This window comes from Bombus flavifrons, chromosome 7 (genome assembly GCF_040668555.2).
Source record: "Bombus flavifrons isolate JBK064 chromosome 7, iyBomFlav1_principal, whole genome shotgun sequence".
NCBI classification, from domain to species: domain Eukaryota; kingdom Metazoa; phylum Arthropoda; class Insecta; order Hymenoptera; family Apidae; genus Bombus; species Bombus flavifrons.
In genome coordinates, this window is record NC_138448.1 from 16,797,893 (window position 1) to 16,822,320 (window position 24,428).

At 38.6% G+C, this 24,428-nt stretch overlaps 1 protein-coding gene and 1 long non-coding RNA gene across 3 annotated transcripts in view; one reads left to right on the forward strand and one right to left on the reverse strand.

Moving 5' to 3' along the window:
• The window catches only part of LOC138182163 (uncharacterized), a 37,332-nt gene extending 33,380 nt beyond the window's left edge, over positions 1–3,952 (forward strand). The window contains exons 2-3 of the long non-coding RNA XR_011173734.1: positions 3,066–3,368; positions 3,931–3,952. This is a non-coding gene — a long non-coding RNA (uncharacterized LOC138182163). The remainder of the gene's footprint in view (positions 1–3,065; positions 3,369–3,930) is intronic.
• shakB (Innexin family member shaking B) lies at positions 33–22,457 on the reverse strand. Of its 2 annotated transcripts, none has more exons than XM_069117785.1 (5): positions 21,569–22,457; positions 11,721–11,940; positions 5,537–5,826; positions 3,984–4,237; positions 33–493 (listed from the first exon to the last, which is right to left on the reverse strand). In XM_069117785.1, exons 1-4 carry the CDS (start codon positions 21,929–21,931, stop codon positions 3,989–3,991), a joined length of 1,122 nt encoding a protein of 373 aa, XP_068973886.1. In that variant the 5' UTR covers positions 21,932–22,457; the 3' UTR covers positions 33–493; positions 3,984–3,988. The 2 variants fall into 2 exon arrangements, with proteins under 2 accessions (XP_068973886.1, XP_068973884.1); XM_069117783.1 differs by lacking the exon at positions 21,569–22,457 and adding an exon at positions 12,762–14,027.
• Positions 22,458–24,428: the final 1,971 nt, after the last annotated feature.

Below are 24,428 nucleotides of genomic sequence, written 5' to 3' on the forward strand. Positions count from 1 at the left end.
ATTTTCGTTTTTCTCTTACGCTCTTATCAATTTGAAATTGTTGGCAATCTATCCGTCAAATCCATATATATTTTTTTATTTTGTCAAATATTTATATACGTATATTTGTTATACGATTTTCTTCCATCGTGCTTTCACTTCTTAAATTAATCAAATTCGAACGACGTGTAGTGCAAATGCTTTGAAAATCGATGGAAAATCGTCGTAAGGCACGTTGTTGGCAATTTGTCTTTTACGCGAGCACGATCGATCGAGAGATTGGTCTCGTTGGAACGACGTTCATAAAAATAATTCGCCAACGAACTTCGAACCGGTGCTAAAGTACAAGGAAGGAAAAACATACGATTCGAATAACGAATATAAAGCGATCCGTTTGATTCGATCGCTCGTCCGTGGATCTCTGGAAAACAGAAGTAGGTGGCACTTTTCCGGTGAAAAGTAGCTTCTCGTTGCCATGAGAATCGCGCTGGTTTCCGTGGCTCTCCGAGGCAACCTGCAACAACGATACAACTGTAAAATATACATAAAGGATAATAATAAGAAAATGCGGGATGAGTCTAGTAAGTAGTAGTAGTGGGACAGACTAGAGTCCCGTTCCTACAGCAGATAGGGAAAAAATACGATACAGAAAGATACGCGTTGTTCGCGTTGGTTGTGTCGTCGCGATTCTGAATACCGTATTGTTTGCGGCCGGATATACGGCTTAGGAATGTCCAGACGATGGCCGAGGCAACCGCGAACTGTATCGCCGAATGAACGAATATGCCCTCCTATCTATCTACTATCCCTACGGCTCCCGATCAAACTAACGAAACGAAGTCACCTCACCGGAGATCAAGTCATCGGATTGACCACCTGTGTACTCTTTAAAAAGCCTGCCAGATCCATTTACATTCTGAAATTGTTGTCGGCGTCGGACCGGCGCAACGGTACGTATCTCTTCTTTGTCGATTCTTCACGCGTATCCTATGTCATAGGTTCTCGGTTAGTTTTCGAAAATAGCCTATCGATAGATGGATTCGAGAGCAGGAAAACCAGCTTGTGTGTGCGCGCGTGTGAGAAATCTTTCATACAAAAGTCAGGATAAGTTTTGAACGGCAGTATATAACGTCTATACTATGTACACGCAAAGCAAGAAGGCTGCAATATCGATTGGCCTGCTGCGTCGATGGACAAATATACCATCTGTATTCTTTCCTTTTACACTTGATGTTTCACACGCGTTGCTTTCAAGATGATGCTGTTATTTCGAACTAAAACTCAACAGAACGCAGCCCTCTCGCGTGCGTGGCTGTTAAACGGCCGAAAATAGGAGGACGTGTGTTAATGTCTAAAGCTTGTTGCCGACAAATTTATGCCCTCTGGTCCCTAATTTATGCCAGCAGGTTCGAATTGACAGTATCAGCTACAAGTGGCCGTATGACGTCACATATTCAAAGGCTTTATGTAAAACCATCGAGCAACTAGGACAGAATTTATATATGGCGACTTAATAGCATTTATCGCTATACCACGCATGTTTACGAGTTTATGGAAAGTTTAATCCATCGAAGATCGATATCGCGTTAACGCACTATTATATTATTCACCATCCATCTGTTTTTTCCATCAATCTGTATCATCGAATTCTTTCAAGCGTTTTGTTCCAAGCGTGAAAGGCAACGTAAAAAGATGTAATAATCAGTGGAAATAAAATGCTTTCTTCTTGTCAAACGTTAACATTAACCACGATACATCTATCTCCTAGGGCAAGAAATCTATCGCTATGCCTAATAGGTCAAGATTACTACGAGTTTGTCACGTAAACTTGAGACTTTGATTATAAAAGAAAAGGAGGTGGAACCGTAATTCAACTGTTAACTTTCTTTTATAGATCTTTATTATAAATACGACGACTACAATGATTTTACAGAGATAGAATGATACTGAATCAGAGAAAGGCTGAACAAGAACTGCTCGAGCTGGCTGAAGTCTCGGCTTATACGCGTTTTGGTTTGGTTTTGTGGTTGATGTCACAAGTTACGCGTTCCTATTTGTCCGTCTTTCCATACAAGTATATCATTTATACAACCTTATATTATTTCTGTTAATTCCTTAAGGTTGCAATAAGGTAATATTATATATTACCGATACGCTTGTACATGACCGTGACTGAATACGCAGTTTCGGCATCCTGATACGTATACCTGAATGGATGAATATGTGTGCGCCGATACTGTATACTTGAATACTCGAAACACGGCAATCCCCTGATTTCGGGTATCCGCACATCCCTCTACGCAGTTCAAGTTTGCAAGAAGAGCGCTTCGTGCAATTTCTATGAACGTTCGCGTGTGTACGCGAAGGCACGAACGGATACGCGTTTCCACATTCGATATTTCGTTTATTTCGATTATTTACAAGTTTTCCCTCGTCATCGCGACGTTGTCACGATTCTGAACAACTTTCTCTCACGTACGTAACCACCGCTCGGGCCTAGTTCCGAGATGTTCGTGAAAAACCGAAGAAGACTGAAAAAGCTGTCGTTACTGGACATCGAGTCCTGTCTATACGCGTGCATCTGGAACACGGTCGCAAGCAGCGGTGAATTAATTAACCCTATTATTCAATTCAAGCTGATAATCATTTGTCGGCTGCCCGAACTAAACCAAATTTTAACGAGTTTCTGCCCGGCGAAATCGATGTTTGTCAAACCAATAGGAAATTAATATTTACGGTTTATAGATCCTTTCATGTCTAAACATGTCAGAATTCTGAAACGGTGAATATCAATTTTGCGAGTACTAATCGAAATACGCACGATGCGATGGCAAATCGAAAACTGCCTTCGAAACTGTCCCATGGTAAACGAGTCTCGTTGGAGGATTCCATGTTTTTCGCGTTTTTGTTCTAAAAAAAAAAAAAAAAACGCAAGAATCGAACATTCAAACGACTATATACGCGTTGAATCAACAAGCAAGCATGGTTTTAGCGAAACTAACATTTTGATGCCAGTCTTTGCACGCTAACAAACGTATCGTATGTAATTCTGATAATCGCTTGGTTTTCATATATCTTTTTCTTAGCGTCAAGATACAGTGAGCGCACCCGTCGTCGATGCGCTGCAACGATATTGCCAGCTAAGTGTGGAAGGTTTCGACAAAGGGAACGATCCTAGGAGTCAGTTTAGGAGTAACCGAGATTGATCAACTTGCGATTAACTCGTCGATAGGGTGGTGAATCTTCGAGCCTTCTGTTACGAGTTGCACACAAGTTCGAACAAGTCTAAGGCCTATACGAAACATGCAACTACAATAAGAAGACAATAGAACGGAATCTGTAGCACGAGCGTACAACTTGGTCCAGTGGCTATACACCTCGAGCAAAGCGTAAGTGATTTTGCGTTAACCTAGTTTCTTAGTAAGCCGAAACGTTAGTAACCTAAATAAATTCCTTTCACAAACGCATTGATAACGATCGTGTCGTAAATATCATTCGTTTTACATAACCGTCATTTTCACTATTTCTATTTATCCTGCCTATTACTTTCCCGTACTTGCTACTACGCTATATATATCAACCTTAAGAATGGGTTTTCACGCCGAATCACTGACACATTCTTCACATTCTTTTCCGAGTATCGTGATGCAAAATTTCCTAGTTGTCGTAAAATATTATAACAAAATATAATATAATAATACACGAATAAAATGACGTTTCGTTGAAATAAATTCTATTCGTGTGTAATTATTTCAAGTCAAAACGAAGTCAAAACGTCGAAATGACTCGAAATACGTTTCAATGATGTATCTATTATTATAATGTAATGTATATTATCTCAAACGATTATTTTCTGTTGTTCGTTGTTTTGCTATTTTATTTCGAATAGAATTTGCCGAAACCCCCCCGAGACGTAACTAGCATTTACAAACGTAAACCTTTCGTTTTCAGATGCGATAAAAGGACAACGTATAAGGACGAAAGATACTATTGTATAAACTCACTTGGATCAGGCCTCCTGTAGTTCCCCTTTGATCCCGGGCACACTGTGATGATGTCTCGAGGCGAGTTTATTCGCCAGCTCGTGCATCACATCCCGGTATATCACCGTGTCCAAATTCTCGCCGAGCATATAGAGAAGAAACCAATCACCGACTTTGCTCCGCCGAACTATCGTTTCCACGGCTTCTCTCCTCACCAAACGAAACCGTAGTCGTAGAAGGTATACTCTCGTTCTTGGCGAAAATATAATTACGATCTGAAACAGGTACGAGAAGAAGTTGAGAATGTCGAAGGTTAACTGTCGCGAGTTACGCGCGGATATTCTTTGTCAAGATAACGTAACCAGCCATCCGAAGTAATAAAAGAGCTTCTCAAGCAGCAACGTAGAAATGCTGCGAAACATAATTAGTAGTACTCGGCAGTGGTAGCAAAAACTAGAGAAATAAAAGTTGGAAAAATGCCGAACAAATGTAAACTTTGAATAAACGTAATATTAAAAGATCGTTGCTATATAAATTTTATGCAGTAAGATATATTGATATATCGAGTATGTGTAATCAAGTAACGTGGCTTGAAAGCCTGATAGAATTCGTATCTAATACAGCGTGATGCTAACGTAAAAATAAATTGTAAAATAGATAAAATAATAGCCGAGCGTGTTACAAACGCGGTTGTTTTCGAAATTTTACTACCAATTTAACAAATCGCCGGTCATCCGTAGCAATTTCCACGACCATTGTCTAATGATTGGGCCAGGTATCGCTCATCCGTTTCCCAGCGAGATCGACCCGGCCCGCTCGCAATTCGCACGCACGGTAGCGTGTGAGCACGTGAGCTAGTGACGTCTACGAGCATGCCGATGGGGTGAGAGGGGGGGAGGGGCTTCGTTGCGCTCGATGCCGAACTCTCTCGATCGCGCCCCGTTTTCCGAACGAGGTATTTCTCTCATCGTTTCGCCGACTATTTAGAATCGTATGGAGAAAAGGTGGAATTGGTTTGGAGAATCGTTACTCGCCACGCTGGAACCACGAGTTTTTCGGTCCGTACATTCTGTATGTTTTTCTCGCGGACGGATCATCGTCTCGGGACTAGTCGGGACACTTTTCGAATCGGTCAGCCGGTATTCGTTTGACTGGATATTTATTCAGTCGGAGAATCTGTCGAACGTTTCGATGATATTTATTGAAAATACGTGGAACGTTGCAAGTTTCGTTACAGTTTTTCCGACCGATAAATAAATTATCTTCTTTTTCGCTAAATTTAACGTACACATAATTCGAACAATCTGTTATCCGAGTACAATATCCGCTATCGTTATACGTGTTAGAGCGTAAACAGAAAATGAAGATGACGACGGGGCTGTACGTTTCTCGTTTCTCGCGTCGAAAATTTGTGCAGTTGATCGAAACAAACTAACAATTTCTTTGATCTCCGTTCGAACGAATGAAATTTAATACGAGGAAGATGATTATTTGGTTATCCAACTATTTTTGCCTTCCTATTACTCTGGATATAGGAGCCTGTACCGTACGTGAAACGGAAAAGAGTCGCTTACCCTGTATAAAATCGTGACGAAGCTCAGCATGCCGAGAAAGAGGAACCAGAACCAGAGAAACACGTAGATCTTCTCGTTGACGACGTTCAAGGGCAGTATGCAAACGGCGTCGTGCCTCTCCACCTCTCCGCTTACGCCGTATTTGTAGAAGGTGCACTTGGTCATTCTAGGGAACACGTAAATCATCGGATCGATCCGGTCCTCCTGATCCGACTCGAGGAACCTGAGCACGTCGATACCGAACGTCAGGAACGCACCATCGAAGAACCGGTTCATCAGGAACATCTGACCTGCTCAAATTCAAACGCTTCGTATAATTTCTATCGCCATGGATTCGCTCTAAATATCGAGTAGGCATTACGCTGGCTACAAAAAGTATTGCCACGCGAGCGTATTTATCGTAGCGTTTACGCTACTAATAGCGATTAATTACACCCAAATACAATAAATTTCGCACGACTCGGAAAACTTTGTACTACGAGAATAAGATGTACCGCGCGTGATAAGAAAACGATTTATTAGAAGATATACGGGTGTGTGCCAGTATCGTCGTATATGCCGTATGTGACGTGTGATATTCAATAGCGGCGAGTAACAGCCGCGCGCGTTTACCGGTTCCGTTACGTCGAGCGGCAGCAGCCGTCGTCCTAACCGTAATCGAGTCGCGTGTTTTACCAAACTCTTTCACTTTTTCTGCTAGAAACGAAACAGAGAAATGGCAGAAACGTCTACTTTATCGCGTATCACAGCAGTCTCAGACTTTCTCCTAGGCGTCTGGCTCCTTAAATATATCGAAAAACGTCAAGAAAATATTTTTCCGCGTTATGGCTCGCCTTCTCGCTTTCATCGTTGCTCGAGCATATTTAAATGTTTCTAATATAACAAGAATCCGTATCGTTTTATTGGAAAGCGTCGACGGAATCTTTTCGTGTCAACGGTAGCAACCGATTATGACGATCGCGAGTGACATGTAACGGCGTAAAATTTGCGATTCTTTTAAAAATCCGTTTTTTTTCTATATCTGTGGCTTATCAGCACAGGCCTACCAGGCCTTTTGGTCATCCTATCGACTGTTGCAAAATTAGACACCCGACCAACAGCATTGTCCGTCAAAGTTTTCCACGATAAACGTGCAAATATTTATCTCAATCACCGTATTCGTACTCTCAGTACCGTATATCGAGTTAATAATAAATGTTATAGTCGATTACACGCGAAATAGAACAACTCGGTGATTTTCTTCGTCAAATTTCCAAAAAATGAAACAACCACCTCCTACTTCGGAATACCGCAATCGTAACCTAAATTCGATCGAAGAATCTTACGAATATCTTGAAATGTAAGACCGGGCGGCGATTATACCTATGTAATGTCCGCGCAATTGCCAATTCGTATTATCAGTACCTCGATTGTTAGAAAACGTCGACAGCGGTCTGCCAGGAACAAAGTGGCCGTTGAAGAAAAGCGACAGACAATTACACGCGTATATCGGTCGTTTAAGTGTGGCATACGTGTGGTCTGTTGTATCGTTGCCAAATTTCATCGTGAATCGTTCGTTCATTCACCGGTTCTTCTTTACGCCGCTAGGACGACATCTCGCGAACAAGCGCAAACGAACTAGACAGTACGGAGGAAACACAAACGAATGCAGATGAACTTAAACGAAGACGAATAAGCACGAACGAACGCATAGTTGCGCGCAAGATCCCACTTCTCCTATGTCTGTTGCCACGTCCGACCCAAAGTTCACGTTCCACTGCACTATCGTCTGTATTGCACGGTCACGAACGAATATATTATTTATTCATTCATTATTATTAACTACTATTATTAACGAATATATCGTCGATGCTTGTTTGTTTGTTCGACAGAAGTTTGTATTCTTTCGATACAGAAAGAAAGACTGGCTACCTTCCTCCGGAATTCTTTATATACCGTGATAATCTTGTTTCGTATATATCAATCTATAATTAAAAAACTCGCCTGTAGCACGACAACCATATATTTTCATAATTCTATAATTATCTATAATATATTTTCGGTAATTTCTGTAAATTTCTCTATAATTTATACGATCCGAACCGATAAAGGATGAAGCTGAGATAACAATCGGAACAACATGGAACGCTACTGCTGCATAGATCCGTATCGTCGGGCACGCTTCTGAAAGAACATAAGAATGACCGCGTCAATATCGTTACACGCTTTATTATACGATTAATAATACAACTAACAACTACTAACACCACTGTAACATATTGTAAATATCGTAAATAGTCAATAGTATCTGTATTATTTCGTACGCAATAGTCCTTTACGTCCCCCCCTTTTTCTACAATAGTTGCGTATTCCTCGTCTTATATTTTTCCCTTTCGTATCGTTTCTTTATATTTTTACCTTTTTCAGGACCCGTAACGGTTACAAGCAAAATGGAAAAAGTCATAGAATAGCAATTATCTTTTCGATCAAAATGTTCTTTGTAACAAATAACAATAATTATATCTGGCCGAAAAATCTTTTTCATTCCCGATAATCGTTATCGATGTGGGAAATTTCGCCAGTCGATAAGCAGTATCGATGAGGGAAATCGTATTTCGCGCATAGTAGCTATCTATGTTTGGATTAGGTGTTTGGCTTTCAAGTTTATGTCTTATCGCTACGAAACCAAACTCTTCCTTCAAATTACCAACCACTAACGTCAAACTCGAACAAAAGTTATTCGGTACGTCGATGACAAGTGGCAACAGTGCGAATTTTCAAAATATTTGACCTTCGATAGAAAATTATATTTGTTGATTTTTCTGTTTATTATTGCAGTTAGAAATCAAGTTTCGATTTAACGAACATACGTTTCTTCCTGCGTTGCGCTTACCGTTAGATACCGAAAGACGTCGATGCCTTGTTGTCCGCTTCGTAGCCAGATCTCCTTCGGACAATGGCCGTATTCTTTGGCAATGAGACGTCTCGTCGGATCGCTTGCCATCGGTGAGCTATCTTACGAATCTTTTAAACAGTCGTCGACACATCATCGACATATCGTAGGTCAGCGACTCGGAGTCGTTCGATATCCACTTTGCAAACGTTCGTTCAAGTATTCTGCCGGGGTGCTTATCGAGTCCACGGCACCCACTCATAAATCACGCTAAGGCTAAATACCTATTTAGCTAATGCTATCTACCACGATCTGCTTGAGACGATGTTTTGTCGCTAACATACGTATATAATCGAAATACAATTCACCTCATCGGCAGCGAAACACATTTTCCATCGCTTATATGGATATATAATTATTTCGAAACAGAACGTTTAACAATCGAAATCCGTCAATTATGTGGTTTTTTCTTCTTTCAAGAACTACGATTCCCTTAAATTTATCCGTTTAATGTCCTCAACTTTTCCATCCGTGATCGCTTTGCTTCTTTTCTCCGTTTCCTTCTTCTTTCTCTTTCTCTTTTCTTTCTATCAAACAGGTCTCGTGCTCTGCCGTTGCGCGTACGTTGAAAATTATCGACACTTAACTTTGGCTGTTCCTCTTCTATCAATTTGATTATTATTTATTACGTTTGATAAAACTGTTAATTCAGAGTTACCGTAAATTTATCTACATTTATGCTTGTCGACCGTTTACGACCGTTTACGACCGTTTTCATCGCAAGTGTTAATAGACACATAAAAAAAGCTATATATCCGAGCTGGAATCTCGGTTTACCTATCCGATACGCCGAATATTTCTCTTTTCACATATGGGAAAATTGCGTTCTACATTCAATACTTTTCCTTTATACTCGTGTATATTTAACTTTTGCAACTTCCAAAAAAGTTAATAAAAAAACTGTCTACTTTCTAGTGAAATCCTTACTTTCTCCGCACTATTTACGGACGAAGCAGATGTTAAACGATTTGCCAACTTAAAAATAACTAAAGAAGGCGAAGACTAAAGTTTATTCGCTCGTCAAAGAGACGCATGGTACGCTGAAGATGAAACGGTGCTTGGGCACATATTCTTGGAAAACTTTCACGTGTCGAAAAGAAACGAATTTACGAAATAAATATACCGTACTCGAAATACTAGTACTGAAAAACAGCGTGGAGTTTGAAAAAAATACATGTGCATACGTGTGTATATGGATAAGGAAAGACAGGAGCAGTGACAAAGATTGTTAGAATCATCCTCTGACGCTGCTATTCATCTTTATCGCCGATACCGAGGTAACTTTTCGATAAACGGTGCACGATATCTCCTCCGCCATTTGGTTTAAGATCGTAATAGAGTCTTTTCTTACTTGCAAACTAATATTCTTTCCAACTGTGACATAAAAAATATGTGACTTTGTTTAAAGAAAACAAAGTTGACGTTGAAAGTTTTGAAATCTCTCTATACAAGATGTATAGAAGAGAATGCCGTTACATCGCCTTTTGCCCTTTCTAAAACCACGCACCTTTTTGTACGTAACAATTTTTCATCGGACGCATAATTTAAAAGTTATTGGAGGTGGTTAAATTGGATGAATTACCCTTGCGTAATCGATATGTAAATGTTATAGCGAATGCAATGGTGTGTAAATACATTTTGTAGCCAGTCACTGTACACATTACAGATTAAACCGATTAATTTCCTACATATTCTCTACATATTTTCTACATATTTCCTACCTATTATATTATAGGTATATAAATTTTGATTTAGTCGTACCATACTAAAGTTTCTTAGCACAAAAATTCTTAATCGTTTCAGCCATTTAAGGAGATGATCTAAATAGTTTGCGATAGCTGGTAAAGGAAGAGGTTGACGAAGAAAGAGGAACGATAACACACGTAAGTTCGATACGCGTCTTTACATCGAGTTTTACTTCATTTACGAAATTGATAAAATTAACGATCTCGTTGCCTGCATTACGCTTCTATTCAATTACTCAAACTATCGTCTATATCGTTGTACGTACTGCTCTTAAACGTCACTCGATCTTTTATTAATTTCAGAAATATTTTCACTAGTAAGTTATCGTATTCTCAGTTAGTTAGACCTTTAGTACGATATATCTCCGACGATGGAAGGCGCATGGACGCAGAAACGTCGACGAGCTTTCTTTCATATTTAATATTATAAATAGCCAAATCTCATCTCCTCGATTATTACACCTTATTTATTTGTATCCCCCTTTAAAAGCTCTTTGAAAAGATCGCAAATTAAAATACGGTTCATTAAAATACGTGACATTTAAATACGGGAAACATTCGATAATTACACAAGAATCGGCAATTTTTCCGATTAAAATGTTTGTATCGTGTTCGTGTTATATCGTTGCCATTAGAAAGATACCTTGGTCAACGTTTAATTTGGAAAAAAGGTTAAAAACAAAAAAAAATTTTGCTTTTGAATTTGTACCTAGATACATTGTCTCAGCGATATGCCACATTCTTGGATCATCTTACATTGCTGGATCGCAACGGGCCGTCGGTGCTTTCCGCTGCGTCAGGGGAATCTCCTGCTCCTTCCTCCTCCTCTTTCCCCCTCCCCCCCGCCCAAACTCTTACGCCTTGTGGGGATGAGGACTGTACAGTTCTTTATCATCTTCTTACATTCATTCTTTATTATCGAATGTTTCCTGTACGTGTTCATGCTATCCCGTTAATCAAATATTAAAACTAGTTAAAAAACAAACAATACATTTACAAACAGGATTGATTTTCTTCTATAATTCTGTTCATTGTTTCGAGAAATCTCTATGTAGAGAATTACGCATTGTTTAGACTTTAGATTATGTTTTTCATTGTAGAATGTATTACTGCTTTCTCATCTTTTCTATTTTTGTTTGTTTCTTGCCTTGTGCGTGCGTGCGCGCGCGCGCGCGCGTACGTCAATCGATTCGTCGAAAATTATTTCGCACTAACGCTGATTGTATTAATTTCTAATATGTATACATGTATGTATATAGTCCACCCCCCCCCCACCCCCACCACAGCCCCATTCATTTCACAAGCGTGTACAGCCGCGCATACTCACTCATCGTATACACGTCAATAAGCTAAGTTTAATTTGAGCTATGTAAAAAAGCCGGTTACTGCAGAATGCGTAGAAAGAAAATTGAGATCGGTAGGGATCAAGTGCCTTATTGCGCATAACGACCAATATAATTTATCACGTATCGAAACGGCGAAGAAGGAGAACTAACGTGCAACTCACCGACCACATTCAGCAGGGCAAGAAGTTCGCAGAGGTAGTACCTGTATGCCCACCAATTGTGAAATCGAAGATTCTCCCACAGATAGTCGAGCAACATTTTCTTTTTCTGCTTCTTTTCGACCTCGGAACAAAGACCGATATCAAGATCCATCATTAAAGCATGAATCTTGCCACCCTCCCATCCTTTCCATAGCCATCGAGGCGTGTAGAACAGGATCGCCTGAAAAAAAGAATCGTCCGACATTTTAACGCTATTACGATGTTCAATGGGTGTATTACACATTACACGTTACACGTGACAAACTGCGGACTAAGCGTACTTGCTACACCGAACAAGTTAATAAAGAATAAATAATTTGACTAATTTTATATTTGAACAAGGGCAGGATTAAAAGAGTACAGCGATATTTATAGTAGTCGTTGTAGTAATATTTTCCTAATAACGCGTTCATGTGTTTCGGCGACCTGTCGAGACACTATTATATCGTAGATAATCATATTTTATATTATATCATATTACAAGTATTTTTATGATTAAAAGTACAATATATATCTTGTAATAATGTATTATAAATAGTGTGTGTGTGTGTGTGTGTGTGTGTGTGTGTGTGTGTGTGTGTGTGTGTGTGTGTGTGTGTATACATATATACATATGGATGTTAAAAACTTGACTTTTACCAGATCAAATAGTACAATAATAAATTCAGATACGATTTGCGAAAGAAAACACATGTACCGAAGAGAAAATTGGGAAGAATTCCGCATAATTCAGTATACCGAAATAGGGTTTGTCGAATAAATGAAATAGAGAATGAAAAAGAGAAAGAAAATTCTTTCGATAATTTGTTCGCCGCTTTTACGTCTAATAAGGAATTATCGAGAATGATATATCCAAGTCCGTTTAGAGTAACCAGTTTATTTTATCGTCCGATATCGTTCGGATAATCAAACGTTGGGAAAAGTGGAAATTCTACGGAATTATCGTTCCAATCGCTATTCGCAAATATCATCTACTACACCGATAGAATGACGTTTTCATACTTGCAACAATAGAAAGAAGATGACCCATTGATAATACTTGTGCTGTTTGACCAAGGGGTGCGACGCGTGTCCGTGCATTCCATCTCCTTTGCTATTCGAAACACCAGGATAAGGTACTGCCTGTCCCAAACTCTTATTAAACGCGTGCACCATACTATACGTGGTATGTAGCCAGCAAAATGTTTCCAAAACAATTTTATCCACGGAACCTGAGGCCTCGCAGTGGATTGGCGAACCGGAAATACTTTTGCACGCCAGCGTTACACACCCACCGAGCAAAAGCGCCACCGTTGCGCGATAATGAAGTCGAAATATCATAGTGTCCTCGGAGATCCGTTGAATTTTAAACAGAGACCTCAAGGAGCCGAATACATCCACCATCTTCATCATCAGAGGCATTTTTCTACGTCCTGAACGACGAATCGACTTCGAGACTACAGAATCCTCCTCGTCGAGAAGATGATCGTTCTCTTCCCCGTTTTGCAGATCCGTCTTTGTAATTCGAGCCTTCGGTCGTTTCGAAGATACTTATCAGAGGTGAAGATCGGTTTCTCTTTTATTTCCAATAATCTTTTTAATCGGCGGTCTTCTTATTTGCAATTGCAGGATTTCTGTTGCTGAATCGAATCTCGAGTGAAATAATTATCGTTTGGAAAATTCGTGAACTCGAAAGCCAAATGATTATGAGCTTGCAAGTCTTTCAACTTGAAATTCAAGCAGTTATCAGTTGGTAAATTTTCGATATTGCAAATCCAATAATCATCGGTCAAGCAATTCTCCTTCAAGTCAAATAACTATTGGCAGGGTGAATTTTTGGGAGAAATGAAAAATCGTACGATTATCGGTTGGCAAATTCTTCAAATTCGAAATCCGATAATTATTCGGCGAGGAATTATCGAAATGAAAAATTGTCGAGGTCGCAATCGATCGTTTATGGATTATCGAAGTTAACATAGTTATAGACGTTGAAATTTTTAGTCGAAGGTTATAACTTGGAGGCGATTAAACTCGATTCTTACTCATTAGTGCAAAACTGCTTCAATTGAAATTAACTGCAAGCATATTAAACTTGTAATTAGCAGTTGAATTATTTGTGATCGAAGTTGACGCTGTGTACGTCAAGCTTTCACCGATGATTAAAATCTAAGAATAGAAGCTGACGATTCGAGAATTCATAAAATTCAGATTGAAAGATACATTTTCCGGATGGAGGGCGTTAAATAAAAACGATAACACGCGTTGTTGTAAGAAATTTGCGTTGAAATATCATTCTGCCGATTTAATATCGATAAATGTCCGAAAGAAAAGATGAATATTTCTAAATGATATACCGTGAATATTTGATCAGAATAATTTTTACGTTAAACGACTGGCAATTCTCTGATCCCGACTATTCAGTTTGTCTTTTGATCTAACACGGAGAAATATTCGAGACAGTTTTCTCAAAAACTGTTCCAAATTTCTATCAATTTTATCTAAATATTCACAGAATGTGTACGATTTTTACTGCAGGTTGCGTGTATCATTACGTAATCCTTCAAATCTTTCACAGGAAACAGCAAACGCGTAGAGAAATAATGTTCGTCACTGTCGGCCCGTATCGGTTTCTTCATCGTGATTAACCACAGAAGACTCCGATCAACTCAATTTTTCACTCGATGCTTCACAGTATACGTATTTCGCCGAGTTTCTACCTTTCTACCTTTCTAAGCTGCCATTCTCTCAATTTTCCTCATTTTCATCTTCCCTTCTGAAAAATATTTCATTTCCCACTTTCTGCTTCTGCTTCTTTGAGATTACTGCTAGAAGGACTTGCCAAGTCGACAATTTCTTCGAATATTTTCAGTTTTTCTTCAATTTACAGATCCTCTCCACGTTCTGTCATGTTTGACGCGCGTTTCTATAACGAGCTACTAAGCACAGTTCTTCCACAGTTAATTCCAACTTGTTTGGCACGCGTGATCTGGTAAGTGGGTGCTGATTTTCTTCTTTCTTCGAAATAACTGGATACTTCTGGGATAAATGAGTGGATAAAAATGGATAAAAATGGAAAAAACCAGAGCAACGAGAGGACGGAACGAGTATTCGGACACGGTGACAGACACACGTGGTGCGCGGAAGCAAGCCGTTAGAAGACTGGCCGAACTTGAGAGGCATCCCTTGGCCTCGATACTAAACACATAACTTGTATGATCCTCTAAGTATCTTCCTCTTGTCTCGTCAATGAAATTGCACATACCGTTGTTCTTTACAACGTTTCAATCGTCGTCGTTGCTTTTGCCATTTGCCATTTGCTTTCATAATTGTAACTTCTTACAAGATTTCGTTATCGAGAAAAATGAACAAAAATTGGAAAATTTATCAACCGAATATCAAGGGATTATCCTTCGTGTTTTTTCAATTAAAGTTTTTGAAAGTTTATCTCAATAATGTATCAGGCCAACTCTTAATGTCAAACATGTTGAAACATTATTCTCCTGAACGTTTGACCCTATATGTATCTTCTTCATCTCTTTTCACAAGAAATCACCTAATCCCCCGCCTGTAAGTATTTACATGTCGTTCGGTCGAAATTCGCTCTACATAATAATTTTTTCTTTTTATCATTCTTGCGGTCCTAGTTATTTCCTTTAACGATACAATTTTTTGCAAGATTTCACCTGCCTACTTCACTTGGCTACGATTTAATTGTATTACTTTAGATTTCGTCAACTGTTGTCTCCTTGGTTTATCAATGAAATTCCCTACAACATTTTAATCCTTCTCACGAAATACACGTTTCAATATAAAATATCGAGTAAAATAAATAAATAAAATAAATAAACAAAGACAGAGCCTAATCGGATCCATCGACGTATAATTACTTTCCTGCTTCGACTACGCAGCGATAATACGACAACGATGTCTGCACGTCACACGAGATACAGAAGCGTCCGCTTTAGCTATCACCGCCAATCTTTGAAAACAAAGTCTCCACTCGAGCTTCGAGCTTCGAGCGAACCGTATTTGTAAAGTTACATTGTCTCAGCGCAGTCCACGTCTTCCCGTACCGAGTATCGATATCTCATTCACGCTCGTTCTTTTCCATCTCCTTGTTCGAATTCTCCAAATTTTGCCGATCCGGTCATTTAGACTGGACCGCTGAAGCGAACGCCTCTGTAGAAATAGCAACTCGTTCGTACGGTTCGAACAGACCTAACCTGCTGTATTCACCTCTTATCACCTTATCACCTATACGGCCGCCGCTAGACAATCCGCGGTGCGAAGTTTAATCTCCAAATCAGATACACAGGTCCGAACGATAGAAGCTTCGAATCGAAAAATCGATAAGAACGTCAGATATATATTGGATTTCTGCCATACGATCGAAAATGATGGGTGTGTGCACGTTTGAAAAAAGCAAAGCTGACTGTGTTACAGCTGAACGACCTTGATCCAATATCAAGACAAGGTCAACATCAATCGTCCCCTACAAATTCTACGACTTAAATATATACATATATGACATTTATGCAAGTTACGCAGTCAACTATCAATTTTGCCTACTTACTATCTAAGCGAATTTTCAATAGAAAAATTAATAGCACGAGGTTTTCATCGCTGATCCTAACATGTCAAATTCAAAAAGGATAAATTTCAGTCGAATCTTCGATTCGAAAAGAATGGTATAATACGTTGATTTATAAATCCAATTTCATCAAATTATCGAAGCGAATCCGCGATACGAATCTGTCAAAACCAATTTCATTCCTTTACCATTTTCCTTACGTCTTGTTTCGTGAAATACAATATTAATGAAATTAATCAGTGTTTAGTGAAGTTTATCAGTGAAATTAATCAAACAAAAATTAAAAGTTTGGCTAAAAGCGTATAGAAGAGTTGGCTAGATTCCGATTTCGATGATTTTTGGCCAGGTTGTGGAAATCGGTATCTCGAACAACATTTTCCTAGACATATAAGCATCGAACTCGCTTAGTTTCCGAAATATTTGCGAAAAACTGCCGTTACCGCTACAATCAATTCTCCGCCTGTGGTAGTCTATGCGTCGTTATTGGTTGCCTTATTTTCTTGGTATTGCTTATCTTCTCTTTAGAAACGAGGGTCGACGAGTTTAAACGCGGGTTTAAACGTACAACGCAAGTACGCATTTCACGTTACGAGAAATGGCTATCATGATTGAAATTTACTTCAATACGAATATCATCGATGTATCGGGTTTGGATGAGTCTAAAGTTTCTTTAATTCAGCCGTCTCACTAAACTTGCCTGCTGCTAATGCTTACACTAAATTATACCTAAACCCAACCTAAATCCAACCTAAACCAAACCTAAACCCAACACATCGATAATATTCGCTTTTAGTCGTTCAGTTTAACATTCAGAAATCAAACGTTCCTATCAATGCGTGTCTTACATTTGTCCGATTAAAATAACACCAAACACGATATAATTTGCGAGCACATTTAATTAATTAATTAAAATTATTTATTAATCGTAATTAACATTTATTGCTTGTATTGTATTGTTAACATTTATAATTACATACATATCGATTTGTAAGTACGATTCGAATTATAGCGTGTTTTCTGTCGTTTTCGAGATCGAAATATCTCACAAATACGTTGATAAAAGTTTAATTTAAAAAAAAGAAAAAGTAGTGTCAAAAGTGAAAAAAGTTTGATCGTTGAATCAGTACGTAAGAGCATACATTGTCTTTATTTGCGATTATCTGACATTGTAAATTGTAGTAAAGACAATGTTGTTACGCTGGTCGACCGCGGCGAACCGTCCAACCTCCCCATGTATCGAGAGTTTTTTTAATTATCGTACGTTTCTGTACACGTATAAGGAAATAAGATACGAAGCTCGGACAATCAACAATCAACGGTTATCTTGGTTATGTGATGGAAAATTTGCGAAACGCGTGATTCTAGAAGTTAATTCAGCAATGTTTTAATCAAAGTGTACAGTGCTGCGTAAATAGAACGAAGATTTTTTCGTATCCTCTCTGGTTATGATTTGGGTCTTGGGCAATTATTTCAGAAGATATCGCACTTTAAAACATTAGAAAATGTAATTATACACGATAATGTATATATATATGATAGAAATTAACATTTTTTAATCACAGCAAACGCAAATAAAGTTAATCGTACTTATTTACTTATTTACTCGTTGTCATATTACCGTTTGAATATTTTTCATAGGTTCGTATTAGCGATTTTTCGCATAAACTCGCCTCGCAACAATTTACTAAATGTTTCGCGTAGGATAACATCTGGAAAACAGATTAGTAAAGCCATAGCTTTAATCGAATTCATTTTGAAACACACGACGTCTGCCTAAAACAATCTTTCGTACAACAAACAATTGGTGAACTCAAAGCAAACTGTTAGGACAGGGTCTACGATGCGTATGTTATGTCGCTATTTTTAGGTTACAAATCACAGTGACGTATGGGTTATATTTTTTCGGGCAATGGGTAGCAAGGAGACTTTCAATGTTCCGGCAGGGGATCTTCTGCGCCCTCAGTAGCGGTCAACGTATCGTAAGCTCACGTGCGCCCCAGACCTTAGCACCTTACGAGCCCTGGCACATCGTCCGCACGGAGGCCATTACCAGGATCGTGGAAATCACCCTACACCTCTTATCGGTTCGCCGGCGTCTACCCTTTTGTGCCATGGCTCCTGGACAACGTGGGCGAGAGTCTGCCGAGGCTCCACCAGAGGACTTTGCCGGGCCAAATAAGAAAGAAAACTCGGGTCAGAGAAGCGAAACGCCATAATAGCAAAACTACGAATTTGCGGGTTCTCTTCTACCTCAATTTGCGCTTCTCTCTTCAAGAAGAACGGTGCTTCGTAAAAAAGGGAAAAGACAATGTGTACGCAAACTGTTGACCTGCTGCGCGCATGTCCCACGAATTTTCAAAATTATTTTTACGAAAAAATAAGCCGTAACCCTAAACGTAGGGAAATGCTATTGTTCGCATTGGTAGAAATTCCGACAAAATCGTGTCACGAATTAAGACCTATCCAGTATAATCATGTTTTCGTCTGAACGAAAAGAAACCTTTTCCCTCTGTTTGCATATCTTTAGCAATTAAAAGAAAAAAAAAATCTCGGTAAGTTTCGAAATTACAATTACAATGTACGTATACCTCGTGCGAAATCCTTCTTTGACAGAAATGTGATAGAAAAAGTACCGTTTTTTGTAGTTAAAGATTTCTGAAAGATGGTAAAACCGCAGAAAAGCTGAATATCCGATTTCCAATTTCGATGATTTTTGTACATGTTGCAGAAATTGATATTTCGAATAATTTACATATATAAATGGTGGATTCGCTTAGTTTCCGAGGTACGAGTTTCGCGAAAAACTTGCGGTACCGGCAAACTGAATTCCGCGTACGGTTGTGCGTCTGTGATAGCTTATGCGTCAGTGTTGGTTACCGACAGCCGCTTATCTTCTGTTTATAAACGAGGGTCGGCCGAGCTGAAAGGCCTCGTGCACAACGTACGTACGCGAGGCTGCAAAAGTCTGCAAAAGTTGTAGCTTTTATTAACCCGATTAAAATCAAAAGCGAATATCATTAATGTATCGGGTTTAGGTTTCGGCTTGATTTCTCAATCCGGTCGCCAACGCTTGCGTGAGATAACAACGGATCAATTATAAAAATAACAAGCGCTGTCGCTTAAAAAGTCGGATTAAAAACATTATACAAATTCGGCTTAAACTCAACGCAATGATGATATTGGCTTTTAATTGATTTATAACAGACATTCCTTACTTTGTCTCGCATAGGCACGTTGTGCGCGGGACCTTTCAGCTCGGCCGACGTTCGTTTGTATGTAAGCAGAAGATAAGCGGCGGCAGGCAACCAACGCTAACGCATACGCTCTACCGCAGATGCACACAGCCGTACGCGGAATTCAGTTTGCCGGTACCGCGAGTTTTTCGCGAATAACTCGGAAACTAAGCGAGTCCAGCGCGTACACGTACGGGAAAAGATCGTTGAAAACGTTGAGTTTTGCAACATATCCAAAAATCATTGTAATCCAGGGGGTCGTTGGCTTTTCTACAGCTTCTACATCTTGAAAGATCGATATTCACATTTTCGTCTTGTTAAATAATTTGAGCAATCGTTTAATCTCCTTCTTGCATGCATATAAATTTAAACAACGATAATCTTTCTGATCTCTGATGTTTGGAAAAATATACAATTGTATAATAAATCTTGAAAACACGTTTCATGGGTAATATAAGTCTACGTGTTCTTACTTCGTTTAGCTGCGATAACATACGAGATAAATAAATTTTTATACAGATAAATATTTACACGAACATCTTTAATCTTATATCTATTATAGCAGATTCGACAACTGTAGCGTTAGGAATCATTCATGGAGGAAATCGACGCGTGGCTGGTCAGCCGTTCTACCGATCGATACCGAATCAACGGAGAGACAATTTAATTCCGTCGAAGAACATGTTCTAGTTGAAGACATCGGCTGATCGTTTAAGGTGAGGGTGGAGGAGCGTCTTTGACCGAGCGCCAAGGCGACTCACGCGACAGCGGCGACCCTCGGTGACGAAGCAACGGTTAGGGGTTTAACGAGTTAATATGCTTAGGGTTTCTTTCTTGGCAATGAACTAAATATAAGCTTCTGTAAGTAGCGGGTAAATTCCACGACCGTAGCCGCAACCAGTTCGCTCGTTATCCGGCTTTTCTCATTGTCGAATCTCCGTGAATACGATTCCTGTCTTTTACGTCTCAAACGAATTAATTCCAAACTAGTTTCCAAAAATCTTGCGGATCTTTTCAATTTCACGTTCAAAAACTACCTTAATATCTTTACTTGCTATTTTAATCAAATTATTTTAATTATTGCTATTTTAAATTATTCAATTCGTTTTTATCGAAATTGAATAAAACTTTTCGAACAAATGATAAATAAATATATTATATATTGCGCAGCAATATCCAATCGATTAAGGATTTATCCGGATAAACGTTCATGATAAGTTATGTATGAAAGAATTTACTTGTATAGAAATTTAATCGAGTAACTTATTCGGATTCGACTATGACTATCGAATAACTTATTCGACTATGACTGGCTGTATCCGTACAAACTTTATGCTTGCACTTACAATTATTAGTCGGGGTATTTGCTCGAGTAGAATTTTTAATCTAAACGGGCAGGAAATAATTATTCTACCAAATAGAGAGGGAGTAATTTGTTAAGAATCATTATACGGAGAAGATAATTGACTAAAATGAAGTTAACTGAATAATTATCGTAGATAAATATTTGTTCGTTCGAAACAATTCCGGTAATGTCCAAGTTTGATCGTTGCATAGGAGTCGGTCGAGGATATTATTCCTATGAAAGAATAAGAAGGAAACGTAGAATGAAATGCTTTTAATATGCTTTTAGTACGTTTGAACTTGACTAATTACCGACTGGGTACGAGCAAGCATCTAGCAGAACGTTATTCCACGTGGCAGAATGGTTAGAGCTAGATATAACGTAGGAATATAGAGATAGGTACAGGACTGGTAATATTATCATCGAAGAGCGTCGAAGAACGAAACTGGACGCTTCTCCGTTGCATACATTTTCGGCCAGTAGCTCTTCTACGTTGTTATCGAAAAGCGAAAGCGAAAGCGAAAGCGAAAGCGAAAGCGAAAGACATTAATGGCAAAAAGATATAAGACAGGAGAGAATAGATAGAAAATGAAAACAAGATTGTCTACGATTCTAGGGAGGAGGAAGAAGATCGAGAAGAAAAGAAATTGTGATCGATTACCTGCAGAAACAGCATGAAGCAGACCCACTGATAGTACCTGTACTCCTTCCTTTCCGTCTCCGGATGCGACTTTGAGTTATCTACGCCAGGAAACGGTACTTCGAAACCCTCTCGTTTCCTATAAGCCGCAGTAATCGTATACGTACTATGAATCCAACAATACGTATTCAACACGTCTTCCGGTAGATCCTTACTATGAATACAATCGATCGGATTACCAACGTATTGTCTCGTGGTCACGATCAACGAAAACGAAATCAGCAGGATCACGGTTAAACTATAATGCAATCGGAACACAGCTGTGTCAATATGTACGTGAGAGATCTTAATAAGGCTCTTCAGACCTCGAAATATGTCCAGCATTTTGAATGACCGAAGAAACGCGAAAGCTTCCTCTCTTTTTCTTTCTTTTTCGTCAGACGGCGGTCATTAGATCGCTAACGTCGTCCCCCGCCATTCATCTTTCAATCGCTTTGTCCTGTCTTCCACCTTTCTTTCTCACCAGTGGAAGGGAAAATGCAACTTTGCCAGTCTATTTCAAGTTAGATCTCCCTTCAGGACGCAAAGACGCACAGAGCTGCAAGTTTAAAGATCTTTCGCAGATTCGTTCCTTCGGATCGTTTAGCTCGTCGAATCGTTTGAAGTCGATTTAATCTCAGCAGATTTAGGTATTTCTCTAGCCTTGGGCAAAAAATGAGAATTCACTCGCGCTCCCTTCGAAAGAAATCGCCGCGCGGCGTAGGATCCTTCCAGCAAATCGGACCCTTTGCCGTCCGTCGCTAGTTTCCTTTTCTGCACTCTTCTTATGCTCATAGCATTTAGCAATGTTTCCTATTCCTCCATTTATAAGCATTATTCCTTCGATTAAACGCTTGACAAGTTAGACATATTTAACACGTTTGTGTTTTTAACAATGTATTTGGAACAACTACTGTTTCCAAGTTGTTCCTTTTGAAAATAAGCATAACTTTCCAAGAAGGGAGCAAAAAATTCATTCGCTGAAGTATTCGAAACAACTTTTGTTGATGAAAGGTTTTCAAGGTTGATTTTTATCCTTCAATGCCCTTTTTCCGAACGAAGGATTTCAAATCGAACAGGCAGTTGCTTTCTGATTCAAAAAGAAATTTATGTCTTCGTTATATCGTAGTTTTCGTTGATCGTTCAAGTCGTGTATAGGAAAATAGTCGTCACGTGCATTAAGCCATGATGCACAAGAATATCCATATTTTAAGGGCAATTGGCATCGCGTATTTTACACCATAACGTTTGATTATCACTATGAAAGCACATTCGTTGTACACCATCAAAATTTCTTCAATAAGTCATGTCCAAGTAGAAATAAAGAAACTTCACTGGATTTGGGATTTAGAATCTGATTGTTATTCGACGGTCATTTTAGAAATTTGTTTAAGCGTTGATCACTGCGAAGTAAGTTAATTCGCTTTAGTCGATACTGGTAATTTACGACGATTCAATTAAAAAGATGCTTTTGTGATTTACAATCTACTGGATTCACCATTCTATTGGAAAAATACAAATTTTATGTTACCATGTAATTTTATGTGTCGATGCTTTGGTATTTAATTGTTCTCGCAAGTACGAATAAACATATGCTTTATAGAAAAATGATATTTCTTCCAAGTAACATCCCACTCTCTGTTATAACTGAAAATTATTAGGAGCTCAAAACCATTCGATTCGATTCAATAACAGCGTTAGTTTCTGAATTTCTTTTTCTTTAAATAGAACGGTAATAAAGCTGCTTGTCAAACTTGAAAAATTTACTTTCATACAACTGGCGTTATTTAAATCGACGGCGATGAAAATGCTGGTAAATAACTTGTACATACAATACAATATAAACTTGTATTTATATCATTTCTTCTGAATCGTTAAATACTTATTAATTTTGACATAAACAAGCGTGGATACAGCAAGTTCTTTTGGACGCGCATCAAACGAGTAACAAATAAATTGCAAGTGATAAAACGGTGAACCGATTTTTTTTTTTTTTTTTTTTAAAGAAAAACTTTAAATTTTATAAAATCTGCAATTACTAACCTAATCTGTATATCTATACAATGGTGTGAAACTGTATTACAAGACCCCAATAGTAAAAATTTCAGAGATAATTCCTACACTTTGAATATTATTTAACATTGTTGAATAAATAATTCAATAAACAAACAATCAAATATGTATAACATGTGCTTTACGTGCAATGTGAGGTATAAGTAAATGTTTATCCAGCAAACTCACATTTGTTCGATCGAATATTTTTTCGTCAATTGCGAATTAAATTTTATACCTCATTTTTATACGTCATCTGTTATATGTCCTGAATAAAATTTTCCCCGATATTGATGTCAAGAGTTAATAAATAATAAGAAGAATAGGCAAGAAGAACACGTAGCGTGTACATAGTAAGGAGAACGTAGTACCGTAGTATCTTTAATATGACTTCAATTCTATTTTGGCATTTACGCGTACATCGTCGCTCGCAAGTATCGAAACACTTGCGAAGAAGTGAAACAAACTTAAGAGATAATTAGGAGACTATCGAAACCTTTGATACTTATTATGTGGATCCTCTTTTATTACCGACCTAATATCGTTAGTGAAATTTTCCGAGACAAAAGTTACAAATAATTAGCAGCATTTACGAGTACCGTTCAGGTACGTCTCCACCGGAGTCTGTGAACGGGTCTGCGAACAATAACGGGCCAGAAATCCTCTGTTCCTATACCTGTACCCGTACCTTTTTGCCAAGAATTCGCGGACCGTTCGGTAATTAGTTTGTATAGTTAAAATTTATTCGCTCTCATGCCTGGTTATCAATCGTACAATGCCCCGTCATAAA

Bases quoted from the DNA above. Each gene is read 5' to 3' on its own strand.
- shakB (XM_069117783.1), bottom strand. From the start codon at position 13,160: ATGCCTCTGATGATGAAGATGGTGGATGTATTCGGCTCCTTGAGGTCT. The intron at 11,941-12,761 runs GTATGAAAACGT...TCTTTTTTTCAG, and splicing joins TCTTCTTTCTATTGTTGCAA to GCGATCCTGTTCTACACGCC. The intron at 4,238-5,536 runs GTAAGCGACTCT...TACCTGTTTCAG, and splicing joins TCGTCACGATTTTATACAGG to ATCGTAATTATATTTTCGCC.